General features: G+C 32.8%; 2 protein-coding genes and 1 long non-coding RNA gene across 4 annotated transcripts in view; 2 read left to right on the forward strand and 1 right to left on the reverse strand.

The window, feature by feature from the left end:
• LOC126735535 (fanconi-associated nuclease 1-like) overlaps window positions 1-23999 on the reverse strand; it is a 54310-nt gene that overhangs the window by 5705 nt on the left and 24606 nt on the right. Inside the window, exons 9-13 of the mRNA XM_050439572.1 lie at window positions 19053-19351; window positions 18562-18698; window positions 18328-18501; window positions 9370-9575; window positions 9106-9277 (exon numbers count right to left, since the gene is read on the reverse strand). Coding sequence (XP_050295529.1) covers window positions 9106-9277; window positions 9370-9575; window positions 18328-18501; window positions 18562-18698; window positions 19053-19351 — 988 coding nt within the window. The remainder of the gene's footprint in view (window positions 1-9105; window positions 9278-9369; window positions 9576-18327; window positions 18502-18561; window positions 18699-19052; window positions 19352-23999) is intronic.
• On the forward strand, window positions 10758-11442 carry LOC126735545 (uncharacterized). Of its 2 annotated transcripts, none has more exons than XR_007660433.1 (3): window positions 10758-10960; window positions 11034-11146; window positions 11204-11442. It is a non-coding gene; the product is annotated as an uncharacterized LOC126735545 (long non-coding RNA). The 2 variants fall into 2 exon arrangements; XR_007660434.1 differs by having other exon boundaries at window positions 11210-11442.
• Window positions 12497-13704, forward strand: LOC126735541 (uncharacterized). The gene is made up of 2 exons (XM_050439579.1): window positions 12497-12690; window positions 12750-13704. The coding sequence occupies exons 1-2, from the start codon at window positions 12670-12672 to the stop codon at window positions 13665-13667; spliced, it is 939 nt and encodes a 312-aa protein (XP_050295536.1). The 5' UTR covers window positions 12497-12669; the 3' UTR covers window positions 13668-13704.

Consider the following 23999-nt stretch of genomic DNA (forward strand, 5'->3'; position numbering starts at 1 on the left):
TCCCAGCGTTCAAGGCTGACATTGAAATTTACCATAGTTTTCATATTAATTATAAAATAATAAAGGATAAATTTAAGATCGATAGTCTTAAGTGAGGTACCCTGGTATTTTGGAAAATATACGATTCAATCTAATATCAATAATAGATGTCAAAATCCTGCTGTTTCCTTTGCCTTTTCATCATGTTAATTACGGTTTCTTTTCTCCAATCAACAGAATGATAAAAACATTTAATGAAATTAATCTTGACCCTTGTTAAATAACTTTCCTAATTCATTCAAATTAAGGCTAAAATATTGAAATTCTCTGTAAGCTAACATTTTACTTTTTTGTACGTGTTTGTTGTTTGTTACTATTACTATTAATATTATTATGTCTGTTTGTCTATTTTATTGCAATAAATAAAAAAATTGAACCTTGAGGTTAATTTTCGATAGAATGTTAGTAATTTAAAATATATTAAGTCATGTGTAAAAAGCGTGTCAGAGGATGCCAAATTGCTAGAAAATTAAGAGCAGGGATGAAATTGTTTATGCGTCGTAGGTATGAGTGAAAAACCACTTCTGTACAGGGTCTTTCCCCATATATTGATCCCCCACCCCTACAGGGGTAATGCGAAAAGTTAAAAAAAAAAATAATACAAAACTTTTGGGGTTTTACTTTAAATTTTTGAATCCGATGTCATTTTCGTTTAAAAACGTCAAATTTTGACAGATGATCAGTTTTTTCTTATGGAACACCCTGTATATGACTTCATAGTTAAAAAGAGCCGAATTTTCTGATTTCAAATATATATAGTTTAACTATGTTTTATTAAACCGTTTCGGAAATATCGGGCTCCAAACTTTAAAAAATAATATATTGAAGATCTTGGTAAGCGCTGCATTGTTATTGTTTGGCGTTTTTTTTTAAGATAAATGAATTGAGTAGAAACAATAAAAACAGAAGATTTATTATTACTAAGGTGATATTTAACATCTTTTTGTTGACAAGGATACAGTATTTTAACAATTGTTAAACTTTAATTTAGACGTAATTATAACTATAACTGCTCTATATGACCACCACCATTATCAAAACAGTTTATATAATTCTGCTCAATTTTGTGTATTGTATTCCTTATAAATTGTCTGTGATTTTGATTGATATCATCTATCGCGGTAATAATTTTTCTGCGGAGCTCCTCGACATTTTCAGTTCTCTGTTCGTAAACTTTATTTTGCAGGTAACCCCACAGAAATGAATCAAGAGGTGTCAGGTCTGGACTGTTTGGTGGCCAACGAATTGGCCCAGTTCGTCCAATCCACAGGTTATATCTTTCATTTAAAAATCTCAAAACAGGTAACACATTATGCTGTGGGGCACCATCTTGATGCCAAACTATTTGCTCGTATTGCCTTATGGGTAGATCTTCAAGTTTAGCTTCAATGTGATAAGTAAGCATCTCTAGGTATCTCTCTCCCGTCAAGTTGCCGTTATAAAAAATAGGTCCTATGACCTGGTCATTTAAAATTCCACACCATACATGTAGAGATTGCCGCCCTTGAAACTTAATTTCCCTTGTTATTCGGGGGTTTGTTCTTGACCAAAAGCGAACATTTTTTCGATTGTAAATGCCCGCGGTTGTAAAGGTGCACTCGTCGGTTCACAAAATTTTTTCAAAAAAGTTATTATCTTCTTCTTATAGCACTAGCATCTCTTGACAAAATTCCACCCGTTTATTTATTTCTTTGCTCTACACTTAAAGTTTGAACAGGTAATATTCGATAAGCAAAATATTTAATTTTATTTATTAATTTTTTAAAGTTGAATAAATTTTTTTGGCCGATAGATCTAAGTAAATTCTGGCATCTTCTATGGAATGATTTGGGTTTTCTAAAAAGAAATTCAACATTTTTGATGGGCAATTTGAGGGAGACAAGGGCCCGAACATGATAGATCTAAATGTATTCAAAAATTAGTAAAAACTTACCTACCTTCGAAATATAGCAAAATATGTAATTCTTCTTCTGGATCGACAAGAACTGTCCGACGTTTTCTTCGTAGAGTTTTCCTGATGGAAAATGCTCGTTCTATATTTTTAAATGTATTTTTTGCCGGAATGGCACGTAAAGGAAAGGTTCGACGATATTCCTCTCTGGCGGCATTTGCGTTATTATTATTTTTATAAAATATACGGACGATGTCACATTTGTCTTCATCACTGTACGGCATTTTTTAACATTTATGGGTCAACAAACAAGAAATAACAATGTCATCTGAATGATTTGTTTTTTAATAAATGTCAAACAATAACAATGCAGCGCTTACCAAGATCTTCAATATATTATTTTTTTAAAGTTTGGAGTCCGATATTTCCGAAACGGTTTAATAAAACATAGTTAAACTATATATATTTGAAATCAGAAAATTCGGCTCTTTTTAACTATGAAGTCATATACAGGGTGTTCCATAAGAAAAAACTGATCATCTGTCAAAATTTGACGTTTTTAAACGAAAATGACATCGGATTCAAAAATTTAAAGTAAAACCCCAAAAGTTTTGTATTAATTTTTTTTTTACTTTTCGCATTACTTCTGTATGGGGGGATGGGGGGGTCAATATATGGGGAAAGACCCTATATAACGAAGAATTGCTAAAGGGAAGGGGCTATTTCTGGGAGACAAAAAACTTTTTTTTTTGGCTATGGGGGTTCCTTTGTTGGTCGTTATTTTGACTTCTCTTTCCTCCTGATTTTATTTGGGAAAATGTGTTGTGGGACCTTAAATCTTTAGACCACACTAGAGACAAGCACCTTGGGCTTTATTAATTTTAATTGAAATCTGAAATTAAGATTAAGCAATCTGCAATTTTGGTTGAGCCTAAATTTTAAAAAAATATGTTGTCAAGAATTAGGCGTTAATAATTATAAACAATAATTGCCTTCTCTCTCATTGTATCAAGTTAAAAGACACGAAAACAATTGATGGGAACTAGGATGATTTCAATACTTAATACTCAAATATTTATTTCCATAGACTCATAGAAAGAAGTATCGGATAATGTCAAACAATAAAACTATAAGACCTTACCAAAGATAATTATACTAACGAATAGATAACCCACGTAAATGGCAAGCTGTGAACCGACAAGGAGACATCAATGCTTCCCTAAATAAGAATATTTTATGCGCTAACCGTGTAAGAATCGAAGCGACGTTGCCATTACTGATAACATTTTAAATTTTATCTGTTAGTGAATAATTCTCTCGCGCCGCGCCGCGACGTATAAAGGCAGAACGACGTATTCGCAAAAATTAAGTGTTGGGAAAATGGATGTTTTAATTAATTTTTAGTTTATTCTTAACATATTGATTTAACTTATTAGAAATTATTATTAGAAACTTGTGACTATGTTTTTTACCTTATTTATTTAGATACACTGAGATAAAATTGCTTGGGCCTTAATATATAGTGAGGTTTTGTCGCCTGCATTATTCGCTTCTGTAAAACTACATAAAATCTTACACCTACCATATTATTGCATTGAAAAAATTTGTAAAAATCGCGAAAAATTGTTGAGTCATCATTTTGGTTTTGTTCGCATTAAAATTAAAATTTCTCCATTATTATTTCAAACGCTAAAATTTAAAAAAATGCACCTGCCTAGAAAAATAAAATGAATCCAAATCTATAAAGACTTAATTTTTGGCATTTTTTGCATTGATTTGTCTTTGTACCGCATCGCAGAATTATTATTCATAAGGCCTTAATCTTTAAAGTTGACATTTGAAGTTAAATTATTTGAGATTAATAATTGAATAGAAACATTACTATTACCTATATTATTTTTATGAAAAAAGTTAAAGTTATGGTTTAAAGCTAATTAAACAGGACAAAATGCCGGGTTGAATTTTGGTGCATAATTGCCTATATTTTATAACAAAAATGTAAAAACTTCTAATTTTAATAATATAGGTATGTACTTACATAATATATGTATATGTACTAAGTATATGTATATTATACTTCCTGCTTAAGTTATTATAAAATTGGATTTTTATATACATGTAGGTAGTACATATTCACATTTTTATAACATTTATTACTAAAATCATGGATCCGCAAATAATTAACACTTAGACGAAAAAAAAGAAAATTATTCTAATACTTATACTTATATGTACATCACATACATATAATCTATATAATCTAATACAATAGAAATACGAATTATTTTAATTTACAGCTATATAATTGATACAGTTAAGTGTTCAAACTCAAATTGTAGGATTTTTCATAAATATGAGAATACAGGGTGTCTCAGATTAAAAAAAAAACATAAATTTTGATGCATTAATTGGTATTGTTTTCTTAATTTTCTCCCTAAAAAATCCACAAACTAGTTAACAAAATGAGCGGTTGACAAAAAAAATGCAAATAAAATATGCACATTTTTAATACAGCGTGTCCCTGGATGAACGTAGTCGAAAACCATTTACAAAAGAATTGTTTTCGAAAACAAGAAATTATAAAATCTTGCAATTTGATAGGGTTGATAGGGATGGGGAGGCATACGCCTTAAATATTTTTATGCTGGTGGCACTTCCGGTTATACAGGAAGTTAATGCTCATTAGCTTATATTAAATTATGTCTATACAGTGTGTCCCACTTAAAGGTTAGCCACCCCTCTAAAATTTTTGTTTCTTGACCAATTTTCAAAAACTTTTTTTTGTTGGATAGATGGTCAAAAATGGCAAGTTCGACATTTAGAGAAAGCAGGTCATGGCCTACTGTATTCAAGTTTGAAGTGCGAAAAATTGAGAAGTAGTATTAGCGATATTTATTTTTGAAGAATGGTACTGGATTATTGTTCAGAACCACTTAAAACATAAGTGTACCAAATTTGGTACAGGGTGTTGAAATAAATTGGAGTCAAATTTTTAACAGGTGCAATAACATTCTTAATCAAATACGAATATTTTGGCTAATTGGCATGCGTCTTGAGAACACAAAGTTTGGAAATATCCTTCAATAGTAAAAAAACATTCATTCATGAATGTTTTTTGTAGATCAAATTTAACGTAGATTCAAAAAATTAAATGAAGTGTAGAGCGTGCCTTTTAAAATAAGGAAGTTAGCAACAACTTATGGTATAACCGGAAATGCCATCATCATGAATATATTTTAGTCATATGTCTATTAGTCTCATGTTACCATATCATGTTACCAACTGAAAAAATTGTTTTCGATATATCGATCGCGTCAGTTCGTGGGACACCTTGTATAATGAAGAAAGCTTGATAGCAACAAATAGTACGAAAAAACTACTTATTTTTTAAATTTTTTATTTTTGTTATTTTTTTAAAGGCTCGTCCCATTTGCAAAAATTAAATATATTATAACCAAATGATGCACTATAAAAAGTTTGTGTGAGTAACAAGAATCGTACTTCCTAGCCAAGTAAAAATCTCTTTTTGAGCAATAATTTTGTTCTTTATTATGAGATTCAAACAATCTTGCGCTTTATATTCAATAAAATATTTTTTGGACAAAATAAACATCTTTTGGACTGAACTACTGTATTTACTACCAATACAGTAGTCATGTATAAAATAACAAACTTATTTAACGGTCCACTAGTCAAGATAAAAAAATGTTGGTTGTTACCTGTAAATACATTGCAATAAAAAAAGATAATTTTTTAATTTTTGTATAGATTTTTGGCTATAAAGCTTGATAAAGCTCACAGAATCGGTGTGAATTGATATATATGTCAAAGGTATTTTGACTATCAAAGTAACAAGTGGTAGAGATTTAAGCTATTTAAATAAGTAAAAAATGTCTGTGCGTGACGTGCTATTTTATAGGCTGTAGATTTTAGTGCTCTTTAATAAATTTTAATACTTTTTTCTCTAAGTTAAAGAGGAAAGCCAATCCCTATAAAAAATAACATGGGATTTCCTGTGTCCCACTTAGCAATGGCAACACTAAGTATACAAAACTGCATGAGCACAAAAAAACGATGGCGCGCAAAAGAGAAATTCTATCAAAAATATTTATATCAACGATCCTCAAACTTCCCCAAAATCGGTATCATATAATACCTACCTATTTAAAAAGAAAAGCGTAACTTATATTTTTTGTCAACCTGATGATCTAAATTCGACGATTCACTAATTTTTGAGTTTGTATACTTTAAAGTTGGTGAAGATTAGAAGATTCAGTATAATAAAATAAAATAATATATTTTTCGGCTTCACTCAAAAAGTTCACTTTATTGACTTTTACAGATGAGGCAGTAAAATGATTAATAGGGAGTAAAATGATGACGTTTACTACACGAGCTCTAGCGAAGGCAGTAATTTTAAAACGCCTATTTTACTCTAATAAATAACTATTATTATTTGTTATGGTACTATTTTTAAGGTTTTATCTCAAAGTAATTATTGTTTTGTAATTTGACTATTTAAACCGGTATTATATATTTTTATTCTTTAAATTTAATTTTCAGTATTCAAAAATTAACTTTGTACATCACCTTATAGTTTTACCACCTTACACATTTTTCATTTACCTAAAAGTCAGAAAATTATAGTTTTTGGTTAACTGTAATTTTCATTGCCGAATAGTTCCCAATTAAAACTTGAAATAGATATAGATTGTAGGTGATGTCCATTTCACAGGTATTCAGCTGTAACTTTGCGTAAAAATACACGTATTTATACCTGGCTCTTCTCAGGAGCCACAGTTAAAGACCCATGAAACGAACTTTAGGTACAAGGTGTTCCATTTAAGAGGAACAACGGCATATTTTTTAGTTTTTCCGTATATTTACAAAATTGAAGATAGCCAATCGACGTATTTTAACTCGGAGAATTTTAAAATCGTAATAAGAAAACAATGTCGTCAGTCTTTTTTGTTTTTTATGGAATTGTTTTCTTATTACGATTTTCAAATTCTCCGAGTTAAAATACGTCGATTGGCTATTTTCAATTTTTTTAAATATACCGGGAAAGTCAAAAAATATGCCGTTTTTCCTCTTAAATGGAACACCCTGTACTTACTTACTAAGGCACTGTTAAGATTGAGTATGTTTATAGAACTCTAGGACTTACCGCAATTTAAAATCCAACGTTCGCAAATACTTGGATTTTAATAAGGAAATTTAAACATCTTTAACGTAGAATTCTCTCTTCTAGTTCGCCTACAGTCATAATATTGGCATACATTGCCCGACATTATGTATTACAGAACCAAAATAAAAAATTTAAAAAAAATAACAGAATTCCGTCCGTCACAAGAGCGAATAACAAAAATAATATTGTGTTGCTAAGCCGAGTCGCAGCCGCCGAATTAAATTTTGCAACACAGCCAAGCGATCGGCCAGATTTCAACGCGTAATTTCACCGATGGATCCTCGCTCGAAAAGCGGGGATCCTTTTAGGTGGTCAAAAAATGTACACGGGATGGATTTTCTATAGTTCACTATTATTTTCTTTGACCTTACATACAACTTTTAAAAGGCCTTAAGAAAAAACAATAAAAAATCTACAATTAACTAAAAACTAAGAATATAAGAAAACTACAGCTTTTAACAAACAAACGAATACGAATTATGGGAGTAAAGACGAGACGCTGCAATTTAATTCTGTATATTCTGTTACCGTGTAAAACGAATTTTTAATTAAAATTCTTTTCAATAAAGCTTTGAAATTATTAACCTTCTGAATTGTTTTTTATTTATCAATGGGAAGATTATGGTATAATTTAATTGTTAATTTATGTTTGGGTAAATCCAAATTTAAGTTAACCCTGAGTTCGTAGTAGGTACCTCTAGAAAAAGAATAGTCAGACCGAGTTGAATATAAATAGGCAAGGAAATGGCATAATTTTCAAGTCTGGAAAGTGTTCTACAAGAAAATGTATAAGGCTAAATAAAATAGTTCTAATTATTTTTTTCGGGGCTGTAAGAACTTCACCACTTCTAGAACAGTTACCCCAATACATTATGCCATATGACAAACATGACTGGACATAATCATAGTAATAAAGAAGTATCAGGCCAATATCGATTTTATTACGTAACTACCAGACCACAAAGGCATAAATTGATAATTTCTTTAAAACCATATCTACATGATAAGACCAACTAAGATGTTCATCGATTAATATTACTAAGTACTTGACAACCTCTGAAAGAAATGAAAACGTACAACGTAAATTTTTGAAATATCTATGGTTTAATAGAGAAACCACATGTGATGGTTTAATGGAGAGTCCAGACATGCTAATTTACAGTTCTTGTATAAATTAGTTGATCATTAAATTGACTCTACGGATTTGTTAAGCCTTTTAAATTTCCGAGTTTTAATAATATATGTTCTATTCGACAAGAAGTAGAATTAATATTACTAAATTTTCTTTATTGCGCAGAGGTTATTTCAGAAAATTAATGAGAGTAAAGCCATTACACCTATTGCCATAAATTTAAATGTTATTTAACACGTTGATTGCCAGCGTCGATTTTTATAAAAAGTGCCCGCTTCCAGTCGCGCTACTGGTAAGATATAATTTATTTTAAATGAGTAAATCATGTTTTTATACGAAACCTTTTTATATTTCTTTATTATTATGTTTTATTTTAACTGTATTTTCCTTAAGAAATATTATGTAGGATAATTTTTTTTAATTTCATGTTTTTTGTATCTTTAGTTTAAAGTTTTGTTTTCTCAATTATACGTAGCTTACTTTTTGTCTTGAATCGATATTGTTGCATATTATAAACAAATCGAAATAAAATAAAAATTAATATTCATTTTATATTAAGAAATTAAACATTTTGATAAGGCTACTTCGATAACCAAATGATTATTAGAATTGCTCCAGGTCTTTGAGAGATTTTTGGTGTCCAGACACTAAATGAAACAAAGTCTTAACTGCCGATGAGTAAAATGCATATTTAAGTGCCATACGTAAATGACGTATCGGTAAGTCATGGGCGTACGGTGACTAGCATGACATTCCAGAACGTCATTGGCGTTCAACGTGTTAAATAAGAACTAAAATATAGTAAATAATTAACAAAACTACTAGGTATGTCATAAAAACAAATCGTTAACTTACCTTTCAAAAATTTTCGCTAAAACTTTCCTGTTGATTACGGCAAACAATATTTTCACAATAGCGACGTCCCTAATCATGTTATGAATTACACCATAAGCGGAGCACTCATCAAAATGTTCTATATAAGTATTAGTAGCGAAATTCTCAAGTGTTTCATCCGGCCATCCAGATTCTAAATAAAATATTTAAATTTTAATCATACGAATTTTATTTTACCCTTAAAGAAAGGTTAATAATTTATGAGTTTTTTTATCACCTCCTTACCAATTTCTTTTAAGCGAACATTGATTGCCTCCTTTCTGTTTTCAAAAAAATACGGTGTCATAAAGTCTAGAGGAGCTTTTTGAAACTTGCTTACAAAACTTCCCGGAATTGCTATTTGGGGCTCATAAATTATGTCCCAAAAAACAAGTATCATCAAGCCTCTTACTAGGGATCCTTCACACTTTTCTCCTCCAGTAAATCCATTTCTAAAAAAAATATAGTTATTTTCAGAAGATTATTTGATTATTGATTTATTTCTTTTTGAAGGTGTTTTCTGGGATCTCTAAAACTGTAAAAGATAAAGGATCTGTTAAATTTTAGTAAAATTTTCTGAAAAACCTTCAAAACAAAATTTATCTGAAATATTAGCTGGTACTATAAGTAATGAGCTTTTTAAAATAGCGTTCAAATTTGAAAATTATGTAAAAACAACTATAAAGTAGATAAAAAGCGTAACACCCAAAGAACTATAAAGCGGTGTTGTTTACAAAATTTTATGCTTTAATTGTCAGAATGTCTATAGAGGTCAAACAGGTCGTTATTGACAAACTTATATAAAGGAGCACAACAGACGCGTTGGACCCGAAATACTAGTGCGGTCAAAAAACAAAATAGCTTTAGCAGAACATGCATGCTCAGAACTGCACCAATTTAATTTTGATTAAGATCATTGACATTCAAAATAACGACAAAAAAGATTAGTTTCAGAAATGATAAAAAGAAAACACAAAACAACGTTAACAAACGGCAAGACACGAATAACTTAAGAACATCATATTCTCAAATAATTCAATTTAAAAAAACTCAACAATTAAAATTCAATACTCTTTGAATATCCCCAGTATAACATTCCCATTTAGTACACAAATGTATTACTTATCTTAAAATATTTATGGCCTTAATTAGAAAAAAGAATGTTATGTTGTAACCTTTCTTCGTGTTAAAAAACACGAAGAAAGATAGTGTCCACATCACAGTTTTAAAAATACATAAAGCGGAGCGGAATCAATATGAATATTCTATAATATAATGAATATTCTATTATAATAGCAAATCACAGATAAAAAAAAACTCACAGCGGAAAAATAAAATAGCTCCGTCTTCCAAGCATGTAAAAATGGAAATCAAAATACCGTAACGCGGATAATTTTACGATTATTTTATTAATATAACCCGCTTACTACCTGCCCTACAAAACACGAAGAAAGATGGGCCCAAACAACAGTTTCAAAATAAAATAAAACGGAACGGGACGGAACGATAATAATAGCAACGGATACGATAGTACTCTTTAATAAGCGAGCTTGGAAGCGCCCAGTCAACTGTCAACAGGTGGCTCTTACCTAACCCAATTCACACTGTCAACGTCAAGACAATGTAAATATTGAAATACGGAAAAATTACTGGTACTTCGCTCGAAAGGTATGGTATGACCTTACTGCGACGAATGTGTCTTGGTGGACCTGGAGCCTTTTTATACCCATCGCAGGAATTTGGATGCCGACGACTCACGAACACCTCGGAATCAATCGTGGGATTAAAATGCAATTGAGAAAACTTAATGGAAATAGAGTACGGATACATGAAAACGGTACGGATTTATAGACTACGACCTTATATGGTAAACAAACTTACTTTCAGCTCTCAAAATCGGGTATTTCTAGGTGAAAACAGCGGGACAAAAGTTGGTCACATGTGTACAAGAAAACCGGGGGAAACATGATTTATATTATATTTTGCCAAATGTATGATCCTTCATTTAACAGGGCTTCCCAAGGTAGGTAAACCTCGAAACTTGCATAAGTAAACATTGCAACAAATTCATGAAAATCAGTTTCAGGCATTTGTGGTTCTTTACTGCCCTAAGAACAACCAGGGCTGAAAACAATGGAGGCCAGGGACTACAACATAGTCAACGGAGAACTAGGTATAACCTATAAGAAATTGAACCTTTCCATGGTACTATCAGGCTAGAAACCTCTTTAAGTTGGTTTCTTTATGTATGTTTACGATTACAAGCCCCTCATGACTCACAGGTAAAGCTTAAAATACTTTACAATAATCAAAAACCTAAACCATTTCAAACCTATCATATGAAATAGTACTTAAAAGATGGAGATGATGGAAAGTCGTTGTAGAGCCGCAAGCAATGTACGAGGAGGTCACATTCAATATTGGTTTTTTTTCTATTTTTTTGTAAAATTTTTATTAAATTTTTTGTTGTTTTAAATAAAAAAATTGAAAAACCTAGACAAAGAGTTATTAACATTCGCGATTTTCGAAATTTTAATCTCGAAAATTTTCAAAATGATCTTTCTAATATACAATGGAATGTTATATATTTTATATACATAACATTAATGATAAGGTTCGTTTTCTTGGAGATCATATTAATTTATTGTTTAAGATACATGCGCCCTATAAAATTGTCAGAGTAAGTAAAACGCCGGCTCCGTGACTAACAAAAAATTTAAAGTTAATTTTCAAAGAGCGAGATAAAGAATTGTCCAAATATAAAAAAGAAAGAAAACAGTTGAAAGTTGGAATCATTATAAGGAAATGCGTAACTTCGCAGTGGAATCTATAAGAAGAACATTTAGAAAAAAACTAAATTCTCTAAAAACTTGTGGCAAGGGCTGCATAATCAAAATATTAAGACATCTAAAGAAATTGCAGAGCTTCCGCCCACCTTATATGATACCAATGCAATAAATAACTACTTTATAATAGCTATTTATGTATCAAGGGCATAGTAAGGACGATAATGCCCGGAAGGTGGAAATAGTATTACTTAGTACTTCTTTGAAGATACCCAGCAATGTTAAGAATTTTTTTAGCCCCATATTTGCAAAACTCGCACCACTATATATAGGTTTTCGCCTGATGGGCATTAGAGTCTAACAATGCCCGTGGTGCATACAATGCTTTATGTTTTAAATAAAAATTGATTTTTATGAAAAAAATAATTTTAATATTAATTAAAAAATAGGGTCTACCTATAGTAGGTATATACCTACATACTACATACTAGTACATACCTACCTACAGAAATTTATCAAGTGACTTGCAGTGATTATTTAAGTTTGACTTTGATGTTTCTGCAGGATAGTTAGTTGGCATTTTTTGTTTAAATGTTTGATTAAAATAGAAAAAATTCCACAAAATATAAGAGAAAAGGCCATAAAAGCGACCGAAAATCTTTTGCCAGTTAAATCAAGGCAACAGTATGATCGCGAGTATGGCATATTTGGTATTTGGAAAGATGCCAACGCAATTGTTCAAATAACCGAAACCGTTCTAATGGCATATTTTCAGGAACTGGTAAGTTATTGATTTTATTTTAATAGGTACATATGTTTAACAAATTTTAATATTTTTAGTCGGAAAAATACAGTCCGAACTCTCTCTGGACCAAGTACTCTACCCTAAGGTCTACGTTAATGGTCTATAAAAATATAGACATCTCGCAATACCATCGTCTCATATCTTTTTTAAAAGTTAGGTCGAAAGGATATGTCCCGAAGAAGTCTAAAGTTTTGGAAGGAGAACAAATAATAAAATTTATTAAGAAGGCTCCTGATGATATCTACTTGGTACACAAAGTCATATTGGTAATGGGTGTTTTTGGAGGTTTAAGACGAGATGAGTTGGTCAAAATGACCATTGATGATATTGAAGATAGAGGAACGGTCTTAGTTATAAAGGTACCAGAAACTAAAACTTCAACTTTAAAAAGTTTTACTATCATTGAAGAAGATTTAGGCGCTTTAAATTTAATAAAAAAGTACGCAGCATTAAGACCAGCTGAAATAAAGGAGCGAAGATTCTTTCTTACCTATAGAAAGAGTCGCTGTACAGTACAACCTGTTGGAAAAAATACCATAGGAAGCGTCCCAACATTGATCGCAAAATTTTTAAAACTGGATAATGCAGAAACTTATACCGGCCACTGTTTGCGTCGCACATCGTCAACTTTACTTGTTGAGGCAGGTGCTTCGTTTGAAATGGTAAAACAACATGGGAAATGGAAAAGCTCTTCAGTAGCTGAAGGATATATAGAAGAAAGTATTTCATCCAAAAATAAAATAGCCAAAATTATTGCCAATTTAGTTAATTCCGAGGTTAATTCCGTATCGACTATTGAAAATTCTTTAATGGACAATTTACAAACTATACAAAATAGCGTTAGTGCTGCCACCTCTACCATCACAAAAAACACCGACCATTCTATAGTGGGATCAGCTACATTTTCCGGGACATTTCAAAATTATAATTTTTATTTTGGAAATAAAGTTTAATTTTTAGTTTTAAAGAAACATTATTTTTTGTATAAAGTGGATGATTATTCTTTATTATGAGAGAAATAAAATTGGATAAGTAATAAAATTTACGGGCATTATCATAATGCCTGCTTATAATGCCCTAGGTGTGATAGCAGGTATTATTGCTACCATAACATATTCATGCTACCATAACAGTATTATAAATCAATAATAGATAGGTAAAACATAAATATTTTTAATAAGTCTAACAACTGTCAAAATAGAATGGATTACTACTCTAGCAACAAATTTTCCGATTAAACATTTAGTTTTGTCTTACTTAATCAAGATACCGTCTATGAAATAATTCGAAATATTCGGTCAAATGCCTCAGGTTGCGATGTCATTTCGTTACAAATGCTACACCTTTGTCTGCCACAGATTATTGACCATGTAACAAATATCATAAATTCTTGTTTAGAATCAGGCTACTTTCCACAGCCTTGGCGTGAGTCAGGTGTAGGCCCCATACCCAAAATATGTAATCTCGAATCCCAACAGGACTTGCGCCCTATAAGTTTATTGCCAATAATATCGACGGTCTTGGAAAGAATTGTCTATGTACAGTTGTCATTTTATCTTACTGATAATAACATACTTCCAACTAAACAGTCTGGCTTTAGAGAAGGATTATACAGTAAGTATTATTAGTACAGCTATCACCCTCTTGAACATCATAGACAACTTATTAAGGGCTCTCGATAAAAAACTGGCCGTAATTCAAAGGCTTTCGATGTAATCGATCATGACTTGATAGTCGTCAAGTTAAAGTTTTATGATTATACAATGATGTTGTTCTTTCTTTTTTTAAGTCCTATCTCAACGAGTACGTATCAATAACAGTTACTCCGATTCGAAACACAGTTTCTGGTCAAAAAAAAAAACAAAAATAATTTCTGCAGTTCCTCAAGGATCGATTCTGGGACCTCTTTTATTCTTGCTATATACTTCGGATCTTCCTTTAGTCGCAAAAAGCTTTGAGGTGTACCAGTACGCTGACGATACTCTACTCGTATAAATAGAGACCTAAACTTAATCATGCGCTACTCGAACTCACAATCTTAATATTAATGCCAATAAGACTACGAGACTACCAGAGTGTATTACTTTTTGCCAATAAAAATCGTCGTGCTAACGTTGAAAAAAATATATTATACGTTCAATATGATAATAACCCCTTGGCTTTTCCTAAGAGCGTCAAGATTCTCTATTGATTCTTCTTTAAGATTCCAAGGACATATTAGTGCTGTCTTGCAAAGGTGCTATTTGCGTATGCGTTTGCTCTATGCTAACAAACATATTTTAAATCTTAAGACAAGAAAAAAGCTCTCAGTATCGTTAGTGTTATCGATTTTAAATTACTGCTTTATCGTTTATTATCCCTGTCTTGATAAAATAACCCAGCAGAAACTGCAACGTGTACAAATATGTAATTTAAGAAAATTGATCATGATCATCACATACAGTAGTGGCCAAAAGTAGATAGACAAAGTATTATTTTCATATAATTGTTTAAACATTTACCCACAGGTCCCGTAGATTTTAAATTATTATTATTTGTAAGGCGGTCTATAAAAGAAACCAATAAATTTTAGTTAAATATTTTGCTTGCTATCAGATAAAGCAATAATATAAATATAGCTGGTCAAAAGTAGATAGACAAAAACTATTTTGGAATTATTTTTTTGTCTAGATATTAGTATAGTATTGCTTCTCTTTAACATAAGGTGCAACATACGCGGAATTAGATTCTCTCTTGATTTAAGACAACGCATTATTAATGCATATCGCGCGGGTGATCGTCAAATTGATATTGCTCGCAGATCTGATGTTAAAAGGGCAATTATCAAAAGATATTAAAGGACAGGATCATTAGAGCCAAAAATTAAATCTGGTCGACCAAAAAAAATGGACATTAGAGCTGTACGCAAATTAAATCATATTAGCCAGAATAACCCTTTCATGACTTCTCGTCAAATTCAGATAGAATTACAGGCTCTAGGGATTTGTAATGTGTCCTCAAGGACTGTAAGAAGAGAATCTATTTGCACGTAGGCCAGCAAAAAAACTATTGCTTTCAAAAAAGAATCGCTTAGCCTGATTGGAATTTGCCCGTCAGCATATACACTGGACAAAGCATGAATGGAAACGTGTTTGCTGGAGCGACGAATCGAAGTTTAATTTGTTAATTTCCGATGGAATTCAATATGTTAGACGTCCTTCTGGCCAGCGTTTGAATCCCAACCCACAGTTAAGCATGGAGTTGGATCAGTGATGATTTGGGGTTGCTTCTCAGGTTATGGAATGGGCCCGTTACATCGCATAGAAGGCATAATGGACAGGTTTATGTATTATGATATTCTCAGAGATGTTATGTTGCTCTATGTCGAAGACAATTTAGCATTGAGATTCCAATTCCAGCAAGATAATGACCCGAAGCATTCCTCCAAAATTTAGAAGCAATTTTTCGAAGAAGAAAAAAACTAGTTTTAAAATAGCTATCCCAGTCAGCCGATCTTAATCCCATCGAAAATTTATGGGATAAATTGTAGATCATGATATTAGGGATACAAACTATTCAAATAAAGGTAAATTATTCGAACGGTTGCAACAGAAATGGAAAAATCTTGGTTTTAAACTCATAGACAATCTTATTGAATCAATGCCACGTAGATGTCAGGCTGTAATAGACATTAATGGGTATTTTACAAAATACTAATATTGTAGATGGTTTAGTTTGTAATTAAAAAAAAAATACTTCGAAAAAAAAAGAGTATTGGTTATTTTTTAAATTTGTCTATCTACTTTTGTCCAGCGTATATTTAGTTATTTCTTATTATTTACCAAATTAGGTGATTGTTTCTAAAGAATGTTTTATTATTTTTATACATGTTTATGTTGCCCATAGAAGACATAAGACTCTGACATTGCCACACCATAGCACAGCTCTTTTCTCACGTAGTTACACTTACTTACTTACACTGCCTTAATTACAGTTATACTTACACTGCCGTAACAATTTATAATCGATTTAGACTTAATTTTTCAATTCCAATATCTCGCTTTAAAAATTATTATAAAACTTTGTTCTTGGAGGAACAATTGCACAGTTAGTTTTTTTGCTCTGCATATTTACAAATGTATTTAATTAGTTTTTTTTCTCTTAATTTGTTATGTTGTTAGAGTTTTTATATTACTATTACTGCTTGTTTGCCAAAACATTTGTAATTATTATTAATATTATTAGGATTAAGAGATATAAGTAGCTTTAGCTAATCTTCGCCTTTTTGGGCAAATATAATGTAACGTTCATTTGATATTTGATTTTTATATTATTTGATTTTTCTCACGAACATCAGTATTTTGATATCACGTCATAATTAATTTGATATTGGGGTATGTCCACTAGTAATGGTTACAAAAAAATATTTTATTTGCAAATTTAAAACCACTTTCTAATTAAAATAATTCAATATCCCTATATTTTGAGCATGTACGTATACTGTTAATGTTTTTTTTTATGTTTAATGTCTATAATGTTCAAGTTTTTATATATACGATTAACAAGAAATATGATATTGATCTAAAATAAAGTATACGCGCCGTAACGTAAAATTACGGTTTTATGAACAAATCATTAATGTGAACACCAATATTTTTGATTGTTATTGTATAGTATGAAGAAAAAAATATTTATAAATAAAATCATTATTTGGTGGTACGTCAACCAATTTTTTTTTTTGGGACTGTTGAATAGACATTTTAATGGTGCTTACAATGACGTATCACATGATGGAGGTTTCTATCTTACATATCAAAGTGAGGTTAAGAGGTGATTGACAGACACGTCCCCCTGTATATCTAAATTGACGTTTTTTTATTAAGGGTGGTTCGTTTTAAATTAAAAGCACTGTATATAAAACTGAGCTTTACATTTAGAAAAAAAAAGAAAGTTGAAGAAAACGCATCTGAGAAGAGCTCCCTGGCCTCTCAGGAAAAATTCTCCCATATTATCTGGTAAGTTTAAGTAAAAGTAAACTACTAAACTAAAAATTCTTAAGTTCATTGTCAGGAACCCTGTAAAATTGGTACTTTTGAGACAACTGCAGTTTAAAAAAAATCAAATAAAGGACCATTTGGGGAATGCCAATTTTGAAGGAAGAAGAACGAACTCCAGAACGTGTAACGCCAAAGTGGTGGACATTAATTATGAAATTTTAAGAGAAACCATCCAAAACTGACGCAGGCTTTATCAAAAGATGTTACGATTGTTTATAGTTTCTGATAACATCAAATCCAGATATTAAATGCTTTACATTTTTTGCTAAAGATTTCACCTAAACATCCCATCTCAGAGGATGGTGGTCATATCCCAAAATAATTCTGGACTCAGTTTCTGTTTTTCTCGCCGAATCAATTGTACTAGGTTTGTACAATATTGAGACAAATAACAGAAACATGTTCCTTGAATAAAATCAAGCAAAGAAAATTCCTGCGAACATAGAAAAGTAAGAAAAAAAGAAATAAGTAGGAAAAAAATAGGTTTAAATGAAATTTTTTTAAGCAAATCTAATTTAAAGCAATATTTTGGGAAACATTTTCACAAAATAATCCTCAAAATATGTAAAATTCTCACTTTTTGTAGTAGTCTAATGCCACATCTTCCACAGTTTTGTACGTTGTTTCTCCTTCCTCTTTTGTAACGTATACTCTTTTTTTGCCCAAAACATTTGACCTTAGACAACTAGAGTCGATATAATTATGGGGAAATATTCCTGGGTCGATTTTTAAGGGAATTAACTGAGCTATCCTAAAAAAGATTAGCATGCCTAACATAAAAAAGAAACATTCAGCTTACGTTAATTAATACCTGTTAATATATATCTGACTTATTCTAAACTTTTTGCTGCATTTCAATGTTTGGCCAAGTTCACCTAGTTCAGCTTTAGCCCGGTCTCCTAACAAATCTCCTTTAGATTCAAACGCTTCTATTAGAAGTTGCGCACTCTAAAAAACCATAAATAACTTCAGTCTACATTAAATTATAAATTATAAATAAATTAGAAAATTAACCGATGGATATCGGTCACTTTCTGTTAATGATTTATTTTAAAGCTGGACATAAATAATAATTAAATTACCCCTTTGCACGGTTTACTTTTAGCTACTTGAAAACATATTCATTTTTAGCTATAAACTTCATGGTGTCACAAATAGGCAAATGTGAAAAATTTCAAAAATATAAATTTTCCTAATTTTGAATCCTAATCGTTCTTCTATTATAATTTCAATATATTCTAAAATAATAGGCCGAAAAATAAATATTGTACTATATGAATATTTGCGAAAAAAATATCTTACCGTCTCAAAACTAATGGGCTCCAAGTGCCTCATGTTCAACCATATTAAGAGTTGGTACCATTTACCAATTTTAGTCGAATGTGGAAATCTCCTAATCAAATATTCGAGCCAAGTCTTAACTGTATTTGGAAAACCATTTTGTTTTGTAAAAATTTTCTCACAACACATAGTCAGAATATTTGAGTATACATGTTCTGCAGTGAAGCGTTTTAAATGAGGGGCATTCGAGTGTTCTGAGGTAGTATTTAAATCAAACGACTGAAGGAGATTATAAATGTGGAGGCCCAAATTGTGTATATCTAAAAAAAAAGTTTGTATTGCACTAACAAGAAAATAAAGGTTTATTTTGTAAATTTAGTAAATGCGCTATAAATCGACCTGATATCATTTTTATGATTTAGATGTGTTTTACGTAACAAGTTTAGTCTTCAAGATGTCCAGGATTAATATGGAATAGTCTCCAAAATAACAATATGACACTAACAATCTAATATTAAGTTTAAGGCAGAAATTAAAAAGAGAACGAACATTTCTCCCACTCTAACTATTGAACGTAGAGGCCGAGTGACGGGAGAGGACTGGTGTAGGGCAACACCTCCTTAAAAACTAAGGCCTCTGGGCTGAAATAAAAATTGTCGTGACATCATCACATGTAGGCTGGTAGAAAATGCGATAAGACATCTGAAGAAAGTATTTAGCAGTAACTCTGCGAAATATTGATATGCTAGGGCGGCGAGACGTACGTCAACTCTAGTTGGGCGACTATGTTTTGTGACGATACGCTCACTCGTTTTCATTTTCATTGTTTATAAACAGTCTATTATTCGCCGGTTCGGGAATAATATAGAATAATATAGTTACAGAGTTCGTCCTCTGTTGAGTGCACACCAACGTCGAAGTGTTCTCTGAACCAGTTTCGCAGTGCCGAGTGTACTAGTGCGACAAACCCAGTGTTCTTCTGTCCGCTGATGGAGTCAGTCCCATGGCTCAACAACCCGAAGATAACTCTTCCTTCTTGTTGGATGAAGACGAGGATTTCTCCGACTTCTGCAACACGGACGAGGATGAGCAAACTCCCCAGGACGAAGCCGAATTTAAACCGGACCTGGCCATCCTCCGATCTACTCCGTCAAATCAGGAAGAATTGACGCAGTATTACGTCGTCCTCATGAGAAGTGCGAAAAAATAGCACGAGGAGGAGATGAATAGATATATTGCTCTCCGCAGGGTCTTCCACCGGACGACCAAGGCACTCAAGAGCCGGATAAAGGCTCTTGAATCCGCGCTATCCTCTGCCACTGCGGCGGTGCAGGCCAGTCCCGCGCTAAAGTTTCTCCGGCAGCCCTGGAAACGCCTGTCGAGTCGAGATGGCTGTACTTCCACCGTAGAAGCCTAGTTCCTGCCCTAGGACTCCAGCAGGCCTCCAGGACGAAAGCGACGGGTTCCAACCCGTCGTCAGCAGGAGGAAGGGGAGGAAAACGTCGGATCCGGAGACGGTCCCCAGAAAAACACCTGCCATCACGCAGCCCCAGACCAAGAAACCCGACCAGGCTCCCTCCACCTCCAGGGCAGAGTTCATGAACACTCCGCCTGAAATCAGACCCGAGCCCGCTTCGCCAACTCCTAGAGCCAAGATTCCTCCCATCATCATCAGGGAAAATCGAGGAAGTCGCTGCCGCCCTAAAAACCAAAGGAGTACCACATGGCCATGTCGTCAATACACGTGACGGCATCAAGATCCACCTGCAGACCATAAACGACTACAGAGTTACCCAGGACTATCTGGACTCGACTAAAGTGCCCTTCCACTCCTTCTCCCTGCCAGAGGAGAGAAGATTGTATATCGTTATCCGAGGACCTTTCGAGCACTGGTCGGCCGAAAGCATCCTAGAGGACCTCAGGAAGCTGGGCTTCCATGCACACTGAGCAGCCCGATATTAAACCGGAACAGGCAGCCCACGCCGCTGGTCCTGGTCCAGCTCTCGAGAGACGAGAAATCCAGACTAGGTGCACGGCGGCACACAAATGCGTGAAGTGTGGCCAGCTTCATGCCACCGCCGAGTGCACCAAACCACGTGACCAGCCAGCCACATGTGCCAACAGTGGAGGTCGCACCCCGCAAACTACCTGGGATGCCCCAGAAACCCGAAGCAGATCCTTAAGTGGAATATTAAGAAATATTCCACTTAGTTAATTAGGTATAAATCATTAGATTAACCTGTATATATTATATAAATAAATGTCAGTTTCAAAGTAAAAGCCGGTTCGCGTTCGGTTGCTTTTCGATTTGAAAATAAGGAAAATACCAGTTTTAATCAATTTCCGATCGTCTCTGTGTGATCGTGTTGTTTTAAAGGAACCTCTTTAATATGCCGTTTAAGTGTTGTGCATCGGGATGCCGCGGAAATTACGATAACAGACCAAAAGTTAATGTTTTTAGTTTCCCCAAAGACGCCGAGTTAAAACAAAAATGTTCCATTCCGCGAGATGATTTAGTGGCTAATAAAGACACCAAAGTTTGTATATTTCATTTTGCTTTTGGGTGTATTGTATGGATAAATTTCAAGCAGGATCCTGTTAGAGGTAGGATTATTTCAGTCACTTTGAAAAACCTCGCTTAAAGGAAAATGCCACACCAACCATTTTTCCAATTTGCCCTAATTACTGTTGAAAAAATCTATTATTTCGTAGAAGTAAAGATGAAAAATCTAATTACCAATAAATTGTGGTTTTCCACCTAAAATCGGTTGATATACCCAAGCTTCGTCTACAAATCGCCAAAAACTAGGCAATCCGCTATACTCATACGTCAAACGTCAGCGTCGTCAACTTCATTACCGCTATTTAGTATATTTTTTGTTGGAAACACTAAAAATTTTCAGAGTGACCAACATCAAAAGGACACAACCACTATAAACATGGTGGCCACCAGGCAGTGGTAATTTTTGGGTATCGTGGCCATATGCATTAGCAGTCCAGGTATATTTATTAAGTTCGTGATAGTGCCTCGAAAGCTCGGGCGATCGAGAAAACAACTCCTGGACATATAGAGGGCGGTAAGAAAGCAAATCTACCGCCTCGGAACTGCACGGACTGTCGAGCAACTTATATGTCATAAAAAATGCGGCCATTCTTCCCAGCTTTTAAGCTTTTAGAATCAGCCCCATGAAACTTAATTCCCCAAAGCGGAATTTCGGACGACGGCCATCTTAGGGTGGACTTAGACATTAGGAAAATTTGACAGTAGTGATGTTAGTAACACTCTTTTTTTTCTTTTTAGTTTCGGGAAGGCGTCGCGTCGTGGGTCACGAAAAGTTTGCTGAAATCAATGGCTTTCTAATTACCGTAATTTCTAGTTTCAAGTTTTATTTCTTGTGTAATTAGGGCATAAAAAGGCATTTCAAGAATTTGAATGGGGTAAATTTTCTAGACTTAGGGTTCCTTGGTGGAGACAACATGGGCTAAATGAATGGAAAAAACATGAGCTGGTAAGAATATTTAGGTACTTAAATTATTATTTATTTGAAAGTTAACGGATCATGAACAGGAGCAAACAACCAATTTGTAATTCCAGTTTTAAAAGAAAAATATAGCATCCACTACATTAATTGTCTTATTAATTGTCTAGGGACTTAATGTTTTTTCACATTTAAATAAATGTTTTTTTTTCATATTTCCTATACACCCCATGTTAAAGAAAGGATGGATAGAGATATGCCAGGTCAGTTCATTAAAGGATTGCAATAACTTTAAAGTTTGTTCTGACCATTTCTGTCTCAAATAATAATAACCCTGATGATCCTTCTGAGTCAAAGCTTAGGTTTGATGTAATTCCATGGTCTCTGCTAAAACATCAGGTTCTGTTAGAAGATAGTTGTTCTTCATTTTTCCCAAAACCAAGAAAATTATTTTTAGATGACCAATTTGTTCAGAGACTGTAGACACTCTTGGCATGTTCACTTCAACTATGTCATCAGGTAATGTCCCGACAAATTGTTCATCATTAATACCATCAGGGAGCTCTTGTTCCAATATATAAACAAATTTTATTGACAAATATTATTTTCTCTTAGAGAATAAAAAATACAGTATTGCTAAAGCTCGTCATAAAGTAACTAAAGAATTCATTCACTTTCAAATGCTAAATGCAAATTGTCCACCTTGTGATCGCAGGCGGACAGTGAAAGATGAAGCCTTTGCAATTCTGAAATGCAGTCCATGACTTTACAAGTATTTAAATCACTTTTTCCAATTACCAGCTCTAAGAACTCTTTAAGCTCTACTCGGGACCGTCGACAATCTAAGTAATTTCAATTTTAGCTATAAAAATGCCATCTAGCTGCTGTGTGCCATTATGCAGTAGCAATTACGACAATGGCGAACGAATAACCGTTTTTAAATTTGCTAACAGTTTAGAAAAACAACGACAGTGGGTACTGGCAATTTACCGAAAACAGTTTGAGGTAAAACATTCTTCTATAGAATGTATACAACACTTTGAGGAAAAGTTTTTAATTCGAGAGAATTATATTGTTTCGTTATTAGAATTATAAGCCAGACGGTACTACTTTAACAGTTCCTAGAACGCGAATAATGGAAAGGTACATAATTTGTTCACTTTCAGGCTAGGCTAAATCGGTTTTAGCTCGGAAAGTACAACAAACAATATCTTTAAGTCAGCCCTAATATTTGACATCACCATTACCTCAAAAAAGAAAAGATCCAGTAGAACGGAAAAAAGAAATTCTGAAACGCGAAATTACCAAAGCAGAAAAAGAAATGGCAGAAGACTCAAAATGTTTAAAAATTAAATTATAAAAAAAATAAAAATTAGCTTAAAGTTAACCAAATTTTAAAAAATAATTATAAAAAGTATTAATAAAATTTGTATTCTTAAAATTGATATTTTCAAAGAACCACAAATCATTTCTTCACTAACAATTAAGA

Source organism: Anthonomus grandis, chromosome 4, assembly GCF_022605725.1.
Source record: "Anthonomus grandis grandis chromosome 4, icAntGran1.3, whole genome shotgun sequence".
Taxonomy (NCBI): domain Eukaryota; kingdom Metazoa; phylum Arthropoda; class Insecta; order Coleoptera; family Curculionidae; genus Anthonomus; species Anthonomus grandis.